This window comes from Mustela lutreola, chromosome 15 (assembly GCF_030435805.1).
Source record: "Mustela lutreola isolate mMusLut2 chromosome 15, mMusLut2.pri, whole genome shotgun sequence".
NCBI classification, from domain to species: Eukaryota; Metazoa; Chordata; class Mammalia; order Carnivora; family Mustelidae; genus Mustela; species Mustela lutreola.
The window spans coordinates 59,892,671-59,915,770 of NC_081304.1; the positions used below are offsets into that span (position 1 = coordinate 59,892,671).

Sequence of the window (23,100 nt, forward strand, 5' to 3'; positions counted from 1 at the left end):
CTGGTGGCTCAGTGCGTTAAGTGTCCAACTCTTGATCTCAGCTCAGATCTTGAGTTCAAGCCCTGTGTTGGGCTCTATGGTGGGCATGAAGTCCACTTAAAAAAAAAACAACAACTGTGCCTTTTTTCTGGGATTTGACATCTTCCCCAATGTGAGAAAAAGACACATGGCTAGTTGGCAACGTAGCATGGAATATACCCACGTGGACACTGGACCCAGACACCCTTGTTTTCAGTCTCAGCTCTATCACTTACTAGCTCTGTGACCTTGGATTGTTTATGTGTCCTCCATGGTCCCATCATCTATGAAATGAGCTGTCAGCATTTCCCACCTCCACTCCCCACCGTAAGGGTCTTAGGATGTAAGGGTAAAGCACTTTGCCCTGTGCTTGGTCCATGGTATGTACTCGTAGATGTTGGCTACCTTTATTTCCAGTTATGTCCCTGTATGGTTGATGTTATAAAAGGGGAATTCAGAGAGAAAGGAGCACCCATTGGTTCTAAAGACACTTACTTCCCTGGTGAACTGCATATATTAGGTAATCGTGGATCCCTCTATATTATTAATCAACAGCTAATATAAAGCTGGGGTAGGAACTTCCAATCAGCATGAGAGAAGCAATATGGTATGATTTCTGTTCAAAGCAAAGAAATTGACACTTTAGCCTCGGGACCTTATCTAAGGTAAATGGAATGGTTCTGTTAAGCTTTGAAAATAGTGGGAGTTTCTGCCCTGGATTCCTAGGAGTAACTTCACACTGACTTCTAAGGTCCAGGGATCCCTCGTCACCAGGATGGAAACTGCTGGTCCAGGGGAAAAGGAAGGAAAGGAGAGAAGGATCGCTGGAGGCAGGCATTTATGGAGAAAGTACCACGTAGTGCGTTCTGGGTCAACAGCTCACCTGTGCCAGGATTCTAGGTCTTCTAATTGCAAGCCTGGAGTTCTTCCCTGGATGCCAAGCTGTATCTCACAAGAGTGTGAGAGAGTCACCCCTCCATATACTTGTCACCTGGGATGGGGTTGGGCAAGGATGGTTTAGAGCAAGTATTAGAGATCACCATCTTCCCACTCTAGGTCCCAGGAGGGGACAGTTGCTGCTTGAGGGCAGATGCATAAGGGGATGTGTGTGTGTGTGTGTGTGTGTGTGAGAGAGAGAGAGAGAGAGAGAGAGAGAGAGAGAGACCAGGCTGGGGGATTATGGCTGAGGACATAGAGGTGTCTGTCCCTGGTGCACTCTTCTTGGAGACTCTTAATGAGGAAGGCAGTACCCAGGTTGGGAACCTTCCAAGTCTTCAGGTTCCTAGACACAGATGGAGCCCCTGGGGAAGAATCCCCTTGATTCCTGTTCCTCTCTCATAGCCAGAGGAGTATGGTGCTTTGACTTTATTTCCTGGTCCCTTCCTGCTGTTGGGAATCTGGGTTGCAGAGAGATAGATATAGAGAGAGAACCCCAATACAACTGAATGCTATTAGCTGAATCCCAAGCTGGGACACCTGGTCTGAGAGCCATGTGTGCACAGGATAGAAATTTGAAATGAAATTTATCCAGGAAAATTTGGTTTATCTTTCCCATGCCTGTTGTCCACCTTTTGGTTGTAAGGAGTAAAATGATATAATGTATGGGACAGCACCTAGTGAAGTTCCAAAGGCAGCAGGCTTGTTATTGTCATTATTATAGCTTTGAGGCTGGAGAGGATTGCACAGGTGGTCTAATCTGATCCCCCAAGTGTGGCAGGAGTCCTTCCCCGGCCCCCCTGACTGATTGCCAGACACCCATCTGTCCCATGCTTGCAGAGACAAGGAGCTTGCTCCTCCAAAGGTAGCCCTGGTTGGCGCTCGCTGAGAGAAGTCCTTTGGATTGAGCTCCGATCTCATCGTGCGGCACTCGCTGGGCATACAGCACATTTGTGCCCACATCCTCCTGGATTTAAGGACAGCTTCGTGTCTCAAATCATCCTTGTGCCCACCCCCACCCCCACCAGAGTACCTTTCTCTGATAATCTAGGTAGACTTTGCACAGAATACTTTGCAGATTCTCCATTTCCTGGAGCCCCACCCACTCCAGCTGGTGGGTGTCCCCCTGCAGATAATAGTTGCAAAACAAACACAGCCAGCACAGCTGATATGACCCAATCAGGGCAAAGTGCGGGATAGGCATCACTTCCTATCATCTACACGCTGGGACTCTAAGGAATGCGGAACAAAAACCAAGAACTTTCCAGCCGTTGTGTCAAATTTGCTCATGTTAAGCTTGCATTTTGAGCAGATATCCCGCAGTCTTTCTCACCTAAACCACGTCTACGTCCCATATTTATAATTAGTTGAAATGGCCCCGGGGGAGAAAGAGCATGTTGCCTGTACCCTAGAAGGCAAGCTTCTTGAGGTGCTGTTGCTGATTCTACGTCCTCCCTCCCTGGTTCCGGAGCCGTTGCTAGGACTTCTGTGGTACTTGTTCTCGTCTGTCTGTAGTGTACTATGTGCTCATCGTGTTTAGTTTTGCCTGTTTGGGAACTGTGCAGAAATGGAATCATGCCATATCTATTACTTTATAATTCACTTCTTTTCCTCCGTATGTGTGAGAGCATGCATGTTGACTCTGTGGGGTAGTTTTCTCACCATCATTGCTGGAGGCATTCCATTGTGTGAGTGCTTTCCTGTTTACTTATCTAGTCTAGTGTTGATGAACATGTAGGTTATTTATTTGTTTACTCTGTTATAAGCTATGCCATCTGAGGTTCTCGTATGTGTCTCCTGGGGCACCTGCACAGTGTAATCGATAAGTACTTTATGTGTTGAGATCTGGTCTCAGTTTCTTTTAGAGTGGAGGAATTCTGCCTTTTACACCTTATAAAGGCTTTGAGCACATGCTAGTTTTTTTTTTTTTAAAGATTTTATTCATCTATTTGACAGAGAAAGAGGGAACACAAGAGGGAGAAGGAGAAGCAGACTTCCCACTGATCAGGGAGCCCGATGTGGGGCTCGATACCAGGACCCTGAGATCATGACCTGAGCTGAAGGCAGACACCTAACCCACTGAGCTGCCCAGGTGCCTAAGCACACAATTTTCTCTAAATTACATACTTCTGGTGGAATTGCTGAGTCTTAGGATTTATGTAAAAATAGGAGAATGTACACTACTATTGCATGCTCCTTACCTGATTTCAAAATTGCTTTTTTTTTTTTTTTTTTTAACGCTTGTTTGACATGAGGAGTCTCAGTTGTCCAGACCAGCAGCCTATTTCTGAGTGACCTTGATCTTGAAGGCTGGGCTTCAAGCCCCAGATTATCAATAGCAGTAAGCTTGTCTCTTACTCCCTGGAAAGGGTCCCTTCTGTAAAGGGCATAGGTATCTGCTATCTTTCTGGCTCTGCCTCTCCTTAGTCACCACCAGACAGAGGATGCACTGGGCTGCCCTATCCCGCACAAGAGACATTTAAGGGGGTGTGGTGAGTAGGGGAAGTAACCGGTGCTTGTTTTCTCAAAGGTACACTGCCATCCGAGGATATTAACTGCTCAAAAAACTCAGGTCTGTATTCAGGTCCTTCCCTAACGTTAGCAGGATTTAGGGCAAAAGTACCAATAGATGCCACATGCCTACCCGAATTATTTAAAATTATAAATCATTTCATCTGTTCACCTTAATATGTTCTATTCCGCCGCCACAAGTGATGCAGGAGGCCAGGCTTCAGTTCAGATTTCCTGAACTCCTGAGATGTGGGCACTTGACTGAGGTGGTTAAAGGAGCCCTCCCCCACGCCCCACCCCCGTGGGCTGGACTTGTGGCCCAGGAACCCACTTGCCACCATGTGTGCACACGGCAGCTCAAATGTCCAAGTGATGTGCCCTCCACTCCCGCAGACATAGCTGCCTCTTAGCTACGTGTAGGCATGCCCAGTTGCTGCTCTAGAGAGGATGGATCTGGGGAAGGGGCCCAGTCTCCAGCCTGTGTGTGTGTGTGTGTGTGTGTGTTGTGGGGGTGCATTCTGGGCTCACGGTTTCCCAGCACCAGGGCCTGAAGGAGGGGCCCAGGTGCCAGGTGGGCACGGTCTCTGCACCCTGTGGGAGGGCTGTGACCACACGCGGCTAGAGGGGAGCCTCCAACGCATGGGGCCTCCAGGGCAGGCCTCTTGCGCAGGTAGCGGGCGGCCCTGAGTGCATGTCACCTGTCATGTCTCCTGCCCCCCACGATGAGCGTGGGACCGTGTCGGCCGCACCCCCCAGCAGCCCTCCCAGCGCCGGGCCCCGAGAGGTCCCGTGGCACACAGGTGCTCCGTGCTGAGACGCCAGAAACGGGCTCATGCTCTCCCGCACGGACACTCTCCGCAGCAGCCCCGCAGAGGAAGCTCCGTGCGGCCCGGGAGGTTCAGGGACCGGCCCAAGGTCGCACAGCCAGAAGCGTTGGCCGCAGCCTCTGCGCTCCCTTCACCCACCGCCCGGTCTCCTCGCCCGGCTGGGCTTTCCCGGTTTCTCCTCGCTCTGTGCTGGGCGGAGCACTGCGAGCGGCCCCCGGGCGGCCGGGCGTCCCCTTACCGGGTCCCCGCGTTCCTCGTCCCGGCCAGCCCCGGCCCCCCGGCCCCCCTGCCCGGCTCGTCCGCCCCGCCCGCTCCGCCGCGCGAGGCCCCGCCCCTCCCCTCGGGCGGGTCACGTGCCGCCGGCCCCCCGCGCCTGCGCACTGCTTATTTCCCGCTGTCAGGATGAGGAGGCGGAGGTCGGCGCTCGGGTCCGTCTCTGCCCGCGGCTGTGGCGGCGCCGGCGGCTCCGGCCTTAGCGGTTCCTCCCTGGGCGGCGGCGGCGGCGGCTCGGTCGACGCCTCCTCCGCCAGCTGAGCCCGCGGGATCCCGGGACGCCGGCCGCCCGCCCGCCGCGCTCCGCCAGGCCGCCGCCCGGTCATGGCGCAGCCGGGCCCGGCTCCTCAGCCCGACGGTGAGGCGCCCACCACGGCCGGCGCGGCGGGCGCGGCCTGCGGGGCGGCGCGGCGCGGGGGCGCTCGGGCGGCTGGGGGCGCGGCGGGGGCGCGCGGAGGCGCACGCGGCTGCGGGCGCGGGGAGGCCGCGGGGCGCGCGGCGGCGGGGAGGGCCCGGCACGTGGGCCGCGCGGCGGGGAGGCTGCGGACTTCGGGGCCTCGCCGGCGTCCTCCGTGCGCGCGGGGCAGCCCGCGGGCGGCGGGGGCGGGGCGGCGCTCCCGGGGGGACCGTGCGGCCTGCCCAGCAGTGCCGGTGCCTGGGGCGGTGTCTGGGGTCTGGAGGACAAGGACCCCCCCCCCCCCCCCCGCGTGACGAGCTCCGGGCAGACGCCGCCTACTTGACCTTCGGCACGCGCGAGGAGAGGCTCCTGCCTCTGCTGTGCGGGGAGGACGGCCGCCCGCGTGGACTCGCGCGCCCCGTGGCCACGGGGCCTGGGGCAGCAAGGACAGGGCGTCTGACGTGCGGAGCTTCGCACGCTCGCCTTCTGCGGGGAGCGCTAGCCCGGCCTGAGTCGCCGGCGGGGCTGCCGGAGGCCTTAGTGGCCTCCGGGGGGCGCGGGCTGGGCCCACACTGGAGAAGCCCGGCGCGTCGCTGTGGGTGTTGCTCACTGGCGCCCTGCTGGGAGCCCGCGAGCTTGTGGCTGGACTGGGTGTCAGGTGCGAGAGGCCCGGGGGGTGCGGCTGCCCCGGGCCTGGGCGCCCCGCGGCCTTGGGCGGGAGCGGGCCGTGGCCGGGGAAGCTGAACGCAGAGCAGGCGCGTCCTGGAGAGCGGGGCTGGGCCTGGGGTCGTCTGAAGTTCCAGCCTTTCGTGGGAACTTGGCCTCTGGGGGGCCCGAGGCGGTTCTCGGTTAGGGCCCGCCGGCCGCCCGCGGAGCGGTGGGGCTCCCTCCCGGAGCTGTGCGGGGAGAGCGCGCGGGGCCGTGGCCAGGCCGAGGTCGTGTCCGCTCGCTTTCGCAGCGGCTGTCTGGGGAGCGTGCCCGCGCACAGGCCTCTCTGGTTGCTGCCGTCGGCGGGCGCCGGGAGCGGCTTCGGGCTGCTATCGGCCTGGGAGGGATGCTCGGATGCAGACACGGGTCCGCGCGCGCAGGTGGCCCTGGCAGCCCGGCCCCAGCAGGACTCTCCGCTCTCCCGGGATGTGGCGCGGTCCTCCTTGTCCACATGCCGAGATGACTAAGCACTTGAGAGCGGGTGGGAATCTGGTGTCCTTTAGCTATTCTTAGTGCAGGTTTACTCCCGGTTTTCCGAGTCCTGGGGCGGCCCGCGAGGTTCGGTTTGCGTGGACCGCGGTGTTTACTCTCAGTGTGAGTGGAGGGGCAGCGCCTGTGTCAGCGCAGTCTGGAAGTCCGTCACGGGGCCCTCATTTTTCTCGTCGGCGGAGCTCAGTGTAGGTCACTTCTTAACACCTGAGCTTTGAGGCTCCCTCCGATGTCCTTGCCCTGCCGAGTCTCGAAACTACGTGCGGGATTCTTTTGAGCCACACTGGCAGTCCGAGAGAACCATCCAGTTTCCTACTTGAATCCTGCGGTTTAGAGGGGGCTGGTCTCTTGTGTTGGTGTTGTGTAACTTTTTGGACACACCTTTGTTTTCAGCGAGATACGGCAGATGAAGGAAAGGACTGACTTGTGTGTAAATTGATAGAATGAAATATAATGCCCTTATTTTTAATTTCTTGTTTTGCAAGTTTATTGAAAAGTGGTTTTGTTTTGTTTTGGTTTGCTGGTGCATCTCAGTGTGTTCATTTAGAACCAAGGTGACTTGAACAGCCGTAGGAATTTCATCCGATGATTCCATTTCATCTTGAGAATTCTAAGACTATAAAGATTTTCAAATTTTAACATTTTAAAATCCAAGTTAAACTATATCATAGAAGCATTTGCTTTCATTTTTCATGTAGAAGCACTGCCTTGGAAAGTCCCCCCATTAAAAATGTGTGCCTGTAGAGAATAGGTCTTCTCCTGTCTCCCAGGGGTCATGACTAGTGAGTTTCCTGCCCTTGACTTTTACCTGTAGCTACACAGACGTGCTGAGTGCTCTCATGAAGGGGACGTGCTCTCCGCAGATAGGTCTGCAGCTTGTCTGTTTCCCTCAGCGCACGCCTGCTGTAATGACACGCATGCGAGTGGTCCCGAGGCCCTGTCCTGTGCAGTCAGCTCTGCAATGCCTTGTCTCAGGAGATCTTGGGGTCAGTGAGGCCCTTGTTGCTGTAATACTGTTCCCGTTTTACTGATAAGGAAACTGAGGCACAAACAATAAAGGTGTCTGTAGAGTTCCGTAGCCAGGAGGCAGGGGAGCCATGGTTCAGATGCAGCGTGTGGAACGTTAGGGCCCTCTGCTCTGTTAACCAGGTCGCCCACTACCTTCGAGGCCAGCGTTAGCGATCTGCTCCATTCCGTCGGCTGTGTGTGCTGCACAGGATTTGTTTGCCTGCTTTTCTGTTGATGGACAATTTGTTTTCACTGTTGGACAAGTTTTTCATTACTTTATAAGCAGTGCTGCTGTAGATATCCTTGTACCTATATTTAAGGGACTCTTGTTTCTGTAAGAGTACTGACTTAAAGGACGTGAGCTCTGAGTGGTTTAAATTTTAATAGCGATTGCTAGCTTCGTCTCAAAAAAGGTATCGATTTACATACCTGCCAGCAGCCTATGAGAGGGCGGATTTCCTTTGCACTTTTATCAGCCCTGGATAACGTCCTCTGTTTTAAATTCGTATCTCCTGATAGAAAAAATGCTGTTCTTCAGTGAACAGATTTTGTATACCTAGTCTTTGCCAAGCCCTGTGCCAGGTTCTAGGAAGTCCGATGACAAGCTACTTACCTGGCACGGCTGTAGGCACTTGGGATACATCGGTGGGCAACACAGATGGTAAACAGCCCAGCCTCAGTGCGGGAGAAACAGATACTAAACTACAAACATGCGCAACTGATACAGACTGTTAGGTGACAAATGCTGTGGAAGAAAGGAAGAAGCGAGCCAGGGGAAAAGGAAGGGGGGGGGTGGGCTGGTCAGCCTTATTGAGAAGAAGACATTGAAGGAGGGAGAGAGGGTCAGCTATGAGGCTGTCTGGAGTAAAAGTCTTCCAGACAGAGTCAGTGTTTGCACATACATGCTTTTAGGAATGGTGTGTCTGGCACGTTTGGGGAAGGGCATGGAGGTCAGTATGGCCAGAATGAAGTTATGGGGGGCTTGGTGGGGAGGTGGGAGAGGGGAGGTAGAGGAGAGCAGAAGGATATGAGGTGAGGGGTCATGGCGTGGGGGCAGATCTCGTAGGGCCTTAGGAGCACTGATTGGCTTTCACAATGGGAACCATTGAGAGTTTTGAGCAGAAGAGTGATGGGACAGGACTTATGTTTTAAAAAAATCACTCTGGCTGCTAAATGGGCAACAGAGGACAGGAAGGCATGAGTCTAGGAAGAGGATGGTAAGGCTTGGACTTTTTCAAATTGGATAGCCAATTGTTTTAACACCATTACTCAATAATTCATGTACTTGGTTCGTTTATCAGAACTTGAGAGATCTCTTGAGTACTAAACTCGCAGAGATGCCTGATCCAGAAGATGAAGCTGAGCCACCCAGGTGCCCCCCTAAACAAATTGAGTGTAAAGAAGCACTAGTGGGTGCCTGGGTGGCTTAGTGGGTTAAGCATCTGCCTTTGGCTCAGGTCATGATCTCGGGGCCCTGGGATCGAGTCTTACTCGATCTCCTTACTCGAGCTCCTTGCTCATCGGGGAGTCTGCTTCTCCCTCTACCCTTCCCTGCTCATGTGCGTGTGCTCTCTCTCTCAAGTAAATAAATAAAATCTTAAAAAAAAAAAAAAAAAGCATTAGCTAAACAGGAGATTCCCTCAGAGAAAAAGAACACAGGAATAGCAAGTATATGGGACAGCCGCTGTCTGTAGGGCCGAGGCAGAGAGCCCAGGGAAGAAATCAGTCTTCGAGAGGCCCCTCCCAGTTCTGAGATCAGACTTTCTTGGCCTTCCGGGAGGCCACTTTCTGGCTTGCTGGGAGAAGGCACCTGCATCTGGAATTTATTTTTGACACGACATAGGGATCTAATTTTATTTTTTTTCAAATTGGATAGCCAATTGTTTTAACACCATTACTCAATAATTCATGTACTTGGTTCGTTTATCAGAACTTGAGAGATCTCTTGAGTACTAAACTCGCAGAGATGCCTGATCCAGAAGATGAAGCTGTGACCTCACCCTGCAGCCTTACTGCCCCAGTACCCCGACCCGCAGTAGCCTGGATTGTGTGATCGCCTGTAATCTGTACGGGTTACCCGGCTCCCTGCGGACAGAACAGCCTTTGACTCTTCAGGGCTTGGGTTCCTGAAATCCCATGACCAGTGCATACAGGAGCTCTTTATGCCGTGAAATCTGAGGTGCTTTTCTTGTATAATCCTTAAATCGAGTTTAGTCTTGAGAGGAGTGTGTAGCAGACGTTTTGTATGACACAGTTGGGGCAGGTGGTGTGGGGGGCGGGAGATGGAAATGACAGAGAGAGATAGAGTCCTCCTTTCGAGAATCTTGCTCTAGTGAGGGCGTGGGCCTGGGGCATGCTGATGGGAACTGAGGGGTGCCTTGAGGTCTGGGATCGTTTCCTCTGTTGGATCTCAGAGGAGGCTGCCACTACCAGTCAGAGAAGAGGAAGCCCTAGGAAGGAAGGTGTCTTTGTTCATTTTTCTCGGTAGGTGAGCTGGATCTCTTCCGAGTGGTAGCCTGATTTCTGTTGGAACGCCTCTGGAGAGCGCGGGAACCCACCACCTCCTCTTGTGACTGGCTCTGTCGTTCTGTGCGCGCTTTGCTCGAGCGGGGACTTGCCCGCCGTAACTTCTGCCCAGGGTTTAGTTTTCTTCTCAGGGACCACACAGAGCAGATCGAAGGCATCTCTTCTGTGTGAGCCTGAAGAAATTTGATATGTCCTTCCCAGATATTCTTTGTATTTCTCTTTTCCGGCGGTTTGAATTTCCTTAACACCTTCCCCCCGGTCCCCCAGCGCGTCAGCTTAAACCTGCATCGCCTTTCAGGCACGCAGAAGGGGTCTCTGAACACTTTCTTTTTCTTGACGTGTAGTTAGGACACAGTGTTAGTTTCAGGTGTGCAGCACAGGGATTCGGTAAGTCCGTGCCTTATGCTCCGCTCGCCGCAGCGTACACCGTCTGTCACCACACGGCACTACTGCAGTGTCATTGACTGTGTTCTCCACGCAGGACCTTCTATCCCAGTGACGTGCCGGTTCCGTCCCTGGAAGCCGGGACCTCCTTCCCTCCACGCATTCTGCCAGTCCCCTTCCCCCGCACTGGGAACCATCTGTTCTCATTTATGGGTTTGTTTCTGCTTTTTGTTTGTTTATTCATTTCTTTTTTAGGGTTTTACATATAAGTGAAATCATACAGCATTTGTCTTTCTCTGACTTATTTTACTTAGCATAATACTCGCTAGGTCCATGTAGATCGTTACAAATGGCAAAGATCCCACTCTCTTTTGCAGCTGAGTAAAATTCCATGGCGTGTACATCGCATTTTTACCCATTCATCCGTTGGTGGGCGCCTGGGTGGCTTCCGTATCTGGCTATTGTAAGATGATGCTGCAGGGAACGTGGCGGTGGGTGGTCTTTCGGTCCGTGTGTGTGTTCTCTTACTTTAAGTTCCCAGTAGCGGAGCTACTGGATCGTAGGGTAGCTCCATTTTTAATTTTTTGAGGAGCCTCCATACTGTTTCCCATGGTGTCTGCACCAGTGTGTGTTCCCACCGTACAGCGCACAAGGGCTCCTTTTCCTCACATCCTTGTCAACATTTGATTCCTGTCTTTTTGACTCTAGCCTTTCTGACAGGTGTGAGGTGGGATCTCGTTGTGGTTTTGATTTGCGTTTCCCGATGGTGAATGGTGTTGGGCATCTTTCCATGTGTCTTTTGGCCATCTGGATGTCTTCTTTGGAGAAACGACTATTCAGATCTTCTGCCCATTTTTTCATTGAATTACTGGTTCTTTTGGTGTTGAGTTGTACAAGTTCTTTATGTATTTTAGGTAGTAGTCTTATTGAATATATCTTTTGCAAGTCTCCTCTCATTCACTGGTTGGCCTTTTAGTTTTGTTGATGTTTCCTTTGCTCTGTAAAGGCTTTTTATTTTGATATGATCCCAGTAGTTTTTGTTTTTGCTTCCATTGCCCAAGGAGACATATCTAGAAGAATGTAGCTATGGCTGATGTCAGAGAAATTGCTGCGTGTGTTCTCCCAGGAGTTTCATAGTTTCAGGCCTCACTTTTAGGTCTTTAATCCGGTCTGAGTTTATTTTTGTGTGTGGTGTGAGAAAGCGGTCCGGTTTCATTTTTTGCATGGACCTGTCTGGTTTTCCCAGCACCGTTTATTGAAGAGACTGACTTTTCCCCATTGTATATTCTTGCCTCTTTTATGATAAATTGTTTGATTATAAAGCATGGGTCTATTTCTGGGATCCACATTCTGTTCCATTGATCTGTGTGTCTGTTTTCACGCCAGTACCGTTCTGTTTTGATTACTACAGCTCTCTATTATAGCCTGAAACTTGAATTGTGAGATCTCCAGCTTTGTTCCTCTTTCTCAAGATTGCTTTGGCTATTTGGGGTCTTTTACAGTTCCGTGCAGGTTTTAGTTATATTCTGGTTCTGTGAGAGATGCTGTTGGCACTCTGTAGGGATAGCATTGAGTCTGTAGGTTGTATCGGGCAGGATGGCCATTTTTAGAGTATTAAGTCTTCTAATCCAAGAGTGTGGAATGTCTTTCCATTTTTGTCGTCTTCAGTTTCTTTCATCAGTGTCTTACAGTTTTATAGTTTATAGAGGTCTTTCATTAAGTTTATTCCTAGGTATTTTATTCTTTTTGGTACAGTTGCAATACTTAACATTCTTTTGACAGTCTCCAAGACGGATGTCTGTTTTTAATGACTTCTGGTGGCACCTGATGGTCTCTAGGTGTGTGTTACCTGTAGAGAGTAGTATGTACAGAGATGTGTTACTGAAAGGAGTCCTAAAGGCTAGTTGTCTTCCCTGATTTTACAGATCAGGAACTATGGACTAAAGTCATGGAAGTGACTTGCATTGTAGCAGGGGGCAAGAGTAGAATTGAGGGGGAGAGTGGGGCTGTCATTTCTCTTCTGGTTACTACTTCTATTTGTGTAGAATGAACTTTGCCTACAGACCTTGTTACGATGTGGCCTGAACAGAATCATAGAATTGATGTAACTTGATGATAGTCAGAACACACAAAACTTACTCATTATCATTCCTTTTACTTTAATACTTTCATTCTTTAAATAAATATTTACTGCATATGCCTAATGCGTGGTGGGCATTGTGTTGTGGATATTACAACAAAATAGAAACGCTCCTTTTGTTATGGAACAGAAAGTCGAGTGGTGAACACAGAGCGACTCCGTGAGGAAGGGCCTGTCGTCTGACTGCGGTGCTGTTCCCAGCACCATGTTTGTGGTTCCTGTGAGCTGTCGCAGTTTGTTGAAGGAAAGTCAGAGGACGGTGTGCTGTTGAGATAACGTGCTAGCTTTTCTTCATTTATAGCACTTCGATGACAAGTAGGGAGCGTCTTAGATCTTTCAGAAAGTTCAGTCAACATAGGTCCTTCCCTCCATTCAACCCTCACTGCACCCCAGGTTATATTGGAGAAAGTGGCATTTGAGTAGAGCTTTGAGAGTGGTGTAGAATTTCTGACTTCTGAAATGGCGTCTTGGAGAAAGATGGAAGAGTGGAGCAGCCAGCAGGGTACAGTTGGAGCAAGTGCAGGGTGAGGTGAGGTGAGTGCATAATCTGGTGGTGTGGGAGCCTGGGTCTTGATAAGCGACTGGCTTGAGAAAGGGGGTTGAGCCTGAACGGTGGAAAGCTTTGCTTCGAGCGAAGGAGTTGGGGTTTGCCTAGGTGGTGTGGCCGGGCCTGTGTGCTTTGATATAGTCATAGCGTGTCCCCACCTGGGCTGTAGGAGGCCGCTCTGGAAATTACCCAGAAGGTGGATTGGTCACACACAGAGGGTAGATCGCAGGTGGTTAGGGAGATTGGCGAGGCTGTTACTGTGACCCGAGAGAGATGATGGGCTGCTCTCTTTCATCCCTGGGAATGGAGAAAAGGAAATGATCGATGGAAGAAATACGGTGGTGGGCCAACAGCAGCTTGCTGAACACTTGGTCGGGAGTGCAGGCGGGAGAGAAATGGAGGAGGCTTCTGCAAACGTAGCTGCCAAGCACCGATCTGGGGGGCCAGTGGGAGGGTGGAGAGAATAGGAGATGCGGTGGCTTTGGTTTTAGAGTGTGACACCCAGGAGGTGCCAGGACTTGCGGCCCGGAGCTTTGGAAGAAGGCGGGGTGTGGATGCACCGTTGGTCGTCAGATGCCTGGGAGTCCTCCTGGCGAGCTGTGATTGTTGTGTGTGCCTGTCGTGGGATGGCCCCTCTGCTGGGGAGACCACCACAACAGGACAGGCTGTATGGAGGACCGCAGGAGGAACGGATGGGTTGGGTGCGCAGGAGAAAACCAGTAGTGAATCATAAAGGAGGAGAGTTAGGGGGCAGGTCGCTGTGATGCAGAGTCAGTGTTGGAGGGTGATAGTCAGCAGTAGTAAATGCTTGCAGAGCAGTCAGATGACTGCTCACCTGATGGCCGTCTGGAACCCTGGGAAGAGTTCAGCGAAGGAGACACTGTAGAGGCAGCAGGATAGAATGATGTTTAAAATCGTGGTGATGCACGGCAGTCGGGGCAGTTGCTGGAGAAGGCTCATAGAGTTGTAACATCGTGTGTTTTAAAAATAAAAATTAAGGGGGGGCGCCTGGGCTGCTCATCCAGTTAAGAGTCTGTTCTCATGTCAGCTCGGGTCCTGATCTCAGGGTCCTGGGGGTGAGACCTGGCTGGGGCTTTGTGCTCAGCCTCAGGGTGTCTGCTTGCCTTTCTCCCTCTGCTCCTCCCCTACTCACACATGGGCGCTCTCTCAAATAAATAAACAAATCTTAAAGAAGTGGAGGTTAATTGTAGGTACTGGTGGCACTGCCAGTAGAAGGCGGGAGCCCGAGGGTTTCAAGGGGAAAATAGGTAGGACTGGCTGGCTGAGGACCCAAGAGCAAGTTAGGTGGGGTGGGGACCTGGGTGAGCAGGGCCGCTCTCGTCCTGCCGGCAGCAGGCATCAGGGAGAGAGAAAGCAGAGACATCTCCCAGGCAGACGAGAAGCCGACTACTCGTGTGTGAAGCCTCCGTTTTCTCCTCATTCTTGCCGCGTACACGGTCTGTCACCCGTGAAGAAGGTAGAGGGTTATCTGCCCTCCCGGAGGGTGCTGTTCTGAGACCTCTGTTGGAGCCAGGTCGGTCACCTCCTTCTTACTCACCTGGATTCTGCATCTTAACCACGGAACAGGTGGTTTTCCCAGTTAGCCCAAAGCCAATATCGCCAGTACTGTTCTTGATGCAAGGAGAGAAGTTAATTCTTTGTGCCCTTTGGGGACTGAAAGCCTTGGTGCTTCTTTCTGTCACGGAACCCTCATTGAGAAAGGCTGGTAGAGTAACATGTATGGGACGTGATTGGGTCCTTACTACGGAAAGTCTGATGGAGTGCGGGAAGCAAGCCACGATGTGAGGCACCATCCCATTGGTTAAAACTTAAAAATCGAGACAGATAGATACTGACCACTTAATCCTCAACTGATATCTGCTTTTCCTAAGCTCCTGCTACATTTATGTCTACAAAGAGCCTACTTCTGCGGCCTCCCACCCCATCTAGATCTAACGTCCCCGACTTCCTTATCTACCCCAGAGCAGAGTTTGTCTGCCACTACTTTCTTACATTTTATTGTGGCCCTGGTGAGCTTCTGTAGACCGTGTCAGAAGGGACGGCAACAGTTTAGATCCAGCTCTGTTGCAAAAGTTTCCTATGCATTTGTTCTTAATAGATGAAAATTTAGTCTTCCTGGAACACCTCCATTTTTTGTGGTAACTGTATTAGAAAAGTCTTAATTTTCGGGGGCCCAGATACATTCCTTACAGTTTAGACACCTTGGTTCTGGCCTTTTGAACAAATCAGAATTAGGCCATTTTCTCTTCCTCACAGAAGGCCCTCAGGTACTTACAGAGCTCACGCCCACGTGATTTATTGAGAAGCTGTATGACTTCTACCATGCTGTGTAATTTTTAAAATTTTTTGAGCATTTATTCTATACTAGTCACTGGGGATAAGATACAATAAAAGAATAGACTGTTTTTTAGAGAATTTTTAGAGAAGTTTTATTTCTTGATTTTTTTAAAAGTACTTTTTTTTTTTTTTTTTTAAAGATTTTATTTTCAAGTATACTCTACACCCGATGTGGAACTTGAACCTACGACCTGAGATCAGGAGTCACGTGCTCTATTGACTGAGCCAGCCAGCTAGGTGCCCTTCAGAGAAGTTTCAGATTCACAGTGAAATTGAACAGAAAGTACAGTTTCCTTATACCCTCCCCCAGCTGACTCCCCCACCATCGGCCTCTCGCGTCCTGTGGCACACGTGGTAAAGTTGGTAAGCCTACACACAGCATTTCGTTATCGCCCAGAGTCCATCGTTTGCATTAGGGTTCACTCTCGGTGCTGGACGTTCTGGGAGTTCAGATGATGTACGATGACGTGTGTTCCTTGACTGTTACAGTCTCATACAGAAGTTTCACTGCCCTGAGTCCCACCTGTTCATCTCCCCCCGCCCCACCCAGTTCTTGGCAACTGCTGATCTTTTCACTGTTTCCATAGTTAGGCCTTTTCCGGAACGTCCGGAAATCCGGAATCCTACAGACTGGCTGTTTTTTCCACTTAGCGATATGTATTTCAGGTTCCTCCATGTCTTTTCTGTGGCTTCTCCACACTCATACTTCATTGTACAGATGGAAGTACCAGTTTTTCCCTTCACCTGCCGAAGGACGTCATGGCTGCTTCCAAGTCCTGGTGATCGTGAGTGAGGCTGCCGCAGTGCGGATTTCTGTGTTGATGGGTGCTGCCAGGGAGCGTGATGGTTGGATCGTTTGAGTGTCAGAGTGGCTGTGTCATTTTGCCTTCCCGCCAGCAGGGAACAGGGATTCCTGTGCCTCCGCGTCCCCACCAGCATTTGGTCGGCTGTGTCTGGGATTGCCTCCATTCCAGTAGGTGTGCGGCGCTCTCTCGTTTTCACGCGCAGTTCCCTAGTGATGTGATGTGTGACATCTTTTCTTATGCTTATGTGCTATCTGTATATCTTTTGTGAAGCGTCCCATTCAGAATTTTGGCCTGTCTTTGAATTGGGTGATTCATTTTCTTGCGCTTGTGTTTGAGAGTTCTTGTATGTTTTGGAGAACGGTCCTTTATAAGATGTGTCTCTTGCAAGTATTTTCTCTGAGCCTGTGGCTTGTCTTCTCATTCTACTGACAGTGTCTCTTGCCAAGCAGTTTTTTTTTTTTTAATTTAAGATTTTAATTTTTTGAGAGACAGAGCAGGAGTGATGGCGAGAGGCAGAGGGAAAGAGAGGGGCAGGCTTCCTGCTGAGCAGGGAGCCTGATGTGGGACTCATTCCCAGGACCCTGGGATCATGACCTGAGCTAAAGGCAGGTGCTTAACCAACTGAGCCACCCAGTTGTCCCCAGAAGTTTTTGATTTTAATGAAGTTCAGCTTATTAGTTACTTCATTCATGGATGGTGCTTTTGATGTAGTATCTGAAAAGTCATTGCCATACGCAAGGTCATCTAGATTTTATGCTGTGTTTTGCTCTAGGAGTTTTACAGTTTTGCATTTTGCATTTAGGTCTGTGACTCATTTTGAGTTAATTCTTGTGACGAGTGTAAGGTCTGCATCTAGACTCTTCTTTTTTCCTGTGCAGTCCAGCTGTTCCAGCGCCATCGCTTGTCGTCTTTTCTCCATGGAGCTGCCCCTCCTTCTTGGTCACACGTCAGCTGACTCCGTGTGGTTTTGTTTCTGGGTGCTCTGTTCTGTCCCATGGAAGTATTTGTCTGCTGTTTCATGCTATGTGTTTTTCAATTTCTTTCTTTCTTTCTTTATTTTTTTAAGATCTTATTTATTTATTTGACAGAGAGATCATGAGTAGGCAGAGAGGCAGGCAGAGAGAGAGGAGGAAGCAGGCTCCCTGCTGAGCAGATCCCAAGACCCTGGGATCATGACCTGAGCCGAAGGCAGAGGCTTTAACTCACTGAGCCACCCAGGCGCCCCTCAATTTCTTAATTAAGAATGTTTGTGTCAAAAATAAATGCTTGTGGTAAAACAGTTTGTAAATTTCTAAAAAGGAGAGGGAGAATCCATATAAGCTCCTAAGCTCATTACTCAGAGGTAAACACTAGGAAAGGCCTGGTATATATTTTTTCTATTTTTTAAAAAAGTTTGCGTCGTGATGATTTAGAAGTGGGATCATACTGCATATTGCTGTTCTCAAGCTTCCTTCTCTTAACTTTGTTTTTGGTGCAGATTATGTCATCAGTTTTGAAATAGATTGCTTTTGTGCAGTTCTAACTGCACTATAATTTGTAAAAGTAAGTCCCCACTGATGAATATTTATGCCATTACAGTAATGCTACAGTGAGTATCCTTGTAGCTGTCTTTGCATACTCCTGTGAATGTTTTTTGTGGTGTAAAGTCTTCCAACTGGAATTACCGACTCAAAGAACATGCAGGTTTAAAAAATTAATGGCAAGTGCCAGATTCTCTTTCAGAAAGGGTTGACAGTTTACAGGCTCCCCATCAGGGCATAAGAAGACTTGCAGCTCCTCAATTTAACATCTTTGCATGTGGGAAAGTTGACTTCTTTGTCCTGTGTGGAGCAGGTGTAGCAGGAATCTCCCCCACTTTGTATTTTAATTTTGAGATGTTTTGGCGTATGGACATATTTTAATTTTTTGTGATTTAATACTTTTTTCCTTTGTGGCTTCTAGATTTACTTCTACCTTCTTGTGTTATCTTCTAGTATTTACTATTAAATAATTGATCACACTGGGATTTATTTTGATGTTAGGACTGAGACAGGAATCCAGCTCTTACAACTTATTTTCAGATGGGGAGCTGGCAGTTCTTGTACCACATAGTGATGGTCGTTTCCCTTCATTGATTTGGAAATGCTACAATGGATTATATGCTCTCCATCGAGGGACACGTGAGTCCATTTCCGGATTGTATTTTGTTGTATTAATTTATCTGTTCTGCTGTCATACCGTATGATAACAGTTGCTTACTGATACTTCCTAGTATTTTCATCTTCTGAGAGCCAGGAACCCTCATTGTTCATTTTCTCGAGTTTTCCCTCAGCCATTCTTTGGTATTTATTAATTCAGATAAAATTTAGAATGAGCACATTAACTCTGCTCACCATCCTCCCCTCTCCTGCCCCCACCCCCAAAAAAGGCCTTTGGAGAAAACCTCATTGGCTGAGTTCATAAACTAAGGAGAACATGTATCTCTAGCAGAAAACCTTTACAGTTATAATGCCTTATGACACTTTGAATACGTTAACTATATTATTTATTTCTTCAGATTCTTAGGGGATAGCATTATCTGCATCTCACAGTTGAGGAAATAAAACTCAGTAACAGTTACAGTGCCACATGACACTTTGAATACGTTAGCTATATTATTTATTTCTCCACATTCTTAGGGGGTAGCATTATCTGTATCTCACAGTTGAGGAAATAAAACTCAGTAATTTCCCAGGACTCAGGTTCCCATGACTACTATCATTCACCCACTATCTCTGAGGTCGGTGTTGGTTAAGGAAGTGCTTAGGTCATTAAAGAAGGGTCAAAATTAAAACAAAATCCCATTTCTTTTTTGATCATAAAGCACAAGGAACTTGTAAAGAAAGCTGGACTCACCCATAATTCCATCCTTCCGAGGATTTCATCGGCTGGTCTACTTCTGGTCATGTTTTATGTCTACAAATAAATAGTGTTTGAGCTGTTGAGAGACATGGGTGGCTTGGTGTGTTGGACATTGACTGTTGATTTAGGCTCGGTCATGACCTCAGGGTCCTGGGATCAAGCCCTATGAAAAGTTCTGTGCTGAGCAGGAAGTCGGCCTGGGATTCTCTCCTCCCTGTCCCGCCCCCCCGTCCCTGCTTGCCTGCTCGTGCATGTGCTCTCTCTCAAGTAAATAAATAGAATCTTAGAAGATTCCTTATATAAAAAAGTGTTTAAACTGTTGATTGTATCACACATGTGGTTTTTTATTCAGCTATTTTTATTTTATAAAGTGGAATTTCCTTGTAAGTTATTTCTCAAAAACACACTGGTTTTAAAAGTCCAATTTCCCATATGAATGTATCATAACATAATCATTTTCCTGTTACTCTTGCCTGTTTGATTATCTGTGAGATCTTGCTGATAATAAGGAATTCTCCGGGAGGCATCCTCGAGGTTAAGCTTTGAGTGTTTCCTGGACAGTCCTGGATCAAGAAGCATGAGGTTTTGTTGTGTTTGTTGCCAAACTGCTTTCCAGAAATCTGGTTCTAGTTTATATTTCTACCATTAGTGTCATCTCACCCTTGCTAGCATTAAGTGTAGACTGAAAACTTTCCTGCCTGTAGCATAGGCAGACCTTTGTCTTGTTTAACTGGTGTTCTGTGACACAGAGCGGTCTAGGATTGCATGTGAACCAGTTAGATGATGCTTTGGCGCTTTCAGAGACCCTCTCTGTCTCTGTACCAGACAGTCTCCTGTACTGTGGTGTCTGCTGCCTACATAGCTGCTAGTTTTTTGTGTTTTTTCCCCCAAATAATTTGAATTCTTAAGTTCTTTCTCTAGGAGCTATTTGTCAAATTAGGTCTTTCACATCTTGTATTTAAGTCCTTAATTTTCTTTCTTCTAGATAAAATTGATACTGCTTATTGCAAATAATTCAGAAAATGCAGAAAAGCATTAAGAATAAAACGGTGATCGCCTGAAGATAATTTCCGTTAACATATTGATGTATTATTTTTGTAGAATTTTCATAGGTGTATTAAAATATATGAAAAAACTCTTTAAAATTTGATAAAAAATTTTACTGTTAGGGGTGGGATTATGGACATTGGGGAGGGTATGTGCTTTGGTGAGTGCTGTGAAGTGTGTAAACCTGGTGATTCACAGACCTGTACCCCTGGGGATAAAAATATATGTTTATAAAAAAATAAAAAATTAAAAAAATTTTTACTGTTAGAGGATGCTCTTTTCACTTACGTGAAGGGTTGTTCATGACGTACTGTGAGACAGTGTTATTTTTCATGAGCGCGTAGTATCACATGGTATGGATTCCATAACATATTTGGTTGTCTTGTGAATATTTAAGTTTTCAGGGTTTTGTTTGGTTTGTTTGTTTTTCAAAGATTTTTACTTATTTATTTGACAGAGATCACAAATAGGTAGGAAGGCAGGCAGAGAGAGAGAGGGAAGCAGGCTCCGCGCAGAGCAGAGAGCCTGATGTGGGGCTTGATCCCAGGACCCTGAGATCATGACCTGAGCCAAAGGCAGAGCCACTGAGCCACTCAGGTGCCCCTAAGTTTTAGTTTTTTCCTCACAACAGCTAGCATGGCATGGGGCTTCTGACACCTAGCTCTCTGGAGGTCTCTGCAGACACTCCTCAGTCAGTCTCCGCTGGTTGTTGGAGAAGTTATACACGCTTAGATTTTGCTGCATCTGGTGTGTTTCCGTTCTGGTGTGTGCTCGTGTGCTCGGAGCAGGTGGGAATCCAGTCCCTGGAGGCTTCTGCAGGTAGAGGGTTTGGTGTCTGTGTGTGTCGCCATGTCGGTAGTCCACAGTCCAGGGCTGGCTCCAGTGCTCGGGGATGGCCCGGGGCCCGCTTTCGCCTCTTCTCCACTTTCCTCCCACAGGAGCCTGTCTGCTCACATCTTAATCACTTTTCTTGCGGATGCAGTTCTAATGACCTTGTGGGAATATTTATTCCTTTATGTCTTTCAGTATTTTCTCTGTTCCGTGTGTAGCATTCTGTCCTGTCAGCACAGGGATCGTCCTTACGCTGGGCGCTCTGTTTTCCACAGCTATTTCCTCTTTAATTGCTTTATTGTTTCCTCTTTATTGTATTCACTGGGACTGTTTCCGTGCTTTTTGTTCTCTTTAACAAAATTAAGTATTTCTTATTGTTGGACAAATTTTTGCACACTTAGGGTGAGCTCAAGTTGGTTGTACAGGCCTCTCTTCTAGTGTGTAGTTAGATTTGATTGAATTGTTCCGCAGTTCTGTTCATAGGTGCGGCTGGCCTGTATTTCCATTTTGGAACACCCTTGGTTTTGGTATCTCGATTATGCTAGCTTGCTAAAATAAATTGGGAATCATTCTATCCTTTACTATACTGAGGAAAGTGTAAGTAATGTAGAAAATATTTATTCCCTGTAGATTTGATAGAATTTGTTATGTTCTCTTTAAAAGTTCATCTTGAAATTTGTAAAGCTCCTTCATAATTTTTTGTCATTTTTCTATTGTTAGACATTGGCTTATTTTTGATGTTTTGGAATTTTAATTGGTGGTACAATCAATGCTCTTGAAATTAAATGTACACATATTTATGATTACTTCTTTAGGATAAATTCTTAGCAGTGAAATTGCCTGGTTAAAAAGTATACAGACATGTAAGCCTTTTGCTGTTGACTGTCACATAGTCGCCTGTCTTGAATTACACCCTGGATTTGTGTTAATCAGGTTTGGTAAGGTAACAGATATAAATGTATTTTTTTAAAAGAGTTTATTTATTTATTTGACAGAGATCACAAGCAGGCAGAGAGGCAGGCAGAGAGAGAGAGAGGGAAGTGGGCTCCCCGCGGAGCAGAGAGCCTGATGCAGGGCTCGATCCCAGGACCCTGAGATCATGTGTGAGCTGAAGGCAGAGGCTTTAACCCGCTGAGCTACCCAGGCGCCCCAGGTAAGGTGGCAGATATAGAGATGGCTGCCTTTGAAAGAGGATTTTAATACTTAGAGTGCCCAAGACGGGGCGGGGGGGACGTGCCATCGGAGAATACCGGGTTGGTCAGGAGGCAGAAGGGGCCCATGGAAGACATGGTCTAGAACCTTTATTGTGGTTTCCGTGGGAAGGAGTAGGTGGGCCAGAGTAGGTGAGATGGAACAAGCTTAGGATTGTCTAGTTTGAGTGATGTCCGCGGGTCTCTGGTGTTCTGATACCTGGCCTGGGGGTGACGGGAAATCCTGGCTTGCTGCGTCAGAGCGGATGAGCAAGGTGGTTGTAGACCTCTGTGTAGTGGGCTTGCGTGCACTAGGCATGTTTGCAGGTGAGTTGTTTAGTATCCTGGGAACTAGCTGACCCTGGGGGCTCAGTCCCTTCCTGGCCAGCTGGGCCATAAAAATGTTGGCTAGTTTTGTGAGCAGAATCTTGTTCAGATTTGCATTTCTTTGATCTCTGTTGGTTTTTGGAATTCTTTTGCAAATCATCCATCTTTAACCACTAAATAATATTTGTCTTTTTATTTACCTTTAAGAGCTTTTCCTACAAAGACATTACTCTAGCAGGTCTAGGGACTTTTGTGTGTGTGAAACGTTGTTGCTGTAAATTTGAATTAGTTGCAGAGTGATCAGAGGAGAACAAGTGAGGGGATGGGGGCCACCTGATTGGACTCTGATGTCCATGGAGACATCCCATACCTGTGGATCCTGTTTACGCTTTCTAAGTTGTACAGAAGACACTTGGGGATGAAGACTTACTTCTGTCACCAGAGTCTGTCTTGTTTGGGGATGTGAAAATGAAAGCCTTTTTGTGTGACTGTTACTGAGTGATCTGGTTGAATTTGGAACAAGAAATCAAATTACTTCCTTAGGCACTGTCTTCCTGCATTAAAAAAAAAAGTTTTTTAAACTCTGAAAAACACCCATGATATTTTATTTTATTATTTGAAAAAACATTTTATTTATTTATTTGACAGAGAGCACAAGCAGGGGGAATAGCAGAGGCAGAGGGAGAACAGACTTCCTCCTGAGCAAGGAGCGCAATGTGGGGCTCGATCCCAGGACCCTGGAATTGTGACCTGAGCTGAAGGCAGACACTTAACTGAGCAACCCAGGTGCCCCCTGCCGTATGAGTATTTTATATGCAGCGTTTGCGTAGTTTTGGTAGGATTGCTGTGTCTTTCCTGGATTTCTCCAGTACTTAAATCAAACTTCATTTTCTTTCT

The 23,100-nt window shown here is 48.4% G+C and overlaps 1 protein-coding gene across 6 annotated transcripts in view; it reads left to right on the plus strand.

Annotated features, from left to right (window-relative positions):
- Window positions 1-23,100, plus strand: part of RABEP1 (rabaptin, RAB GTPase binding effector protein 1) — a 182,330-nt gene that overhangs the window by 87,311 nt on the left and 71,919 nt on the right. For 2 of the 6 annotated variants that reach the window (XM_059148979.1, XM_059148981.1), the window contains exon 1: window positions 4,675-4,923. The exons of the other annotated variants lie outside the window; for them this stretch is intronic. In XM_059148979.1, coding sequence (XP_059004962.1) covers window positions 4,890-4,923 — 34 coding nt within the window. In that variant the 5' untranslated portion in view covers window positions 4,675-4,889. Of the gene's footprint in view, window positions 1-4,674; window positions 4,924-23,100 lie in introns of those variants that run through there. 6 annotated transcript variants of the gene reach the window in all.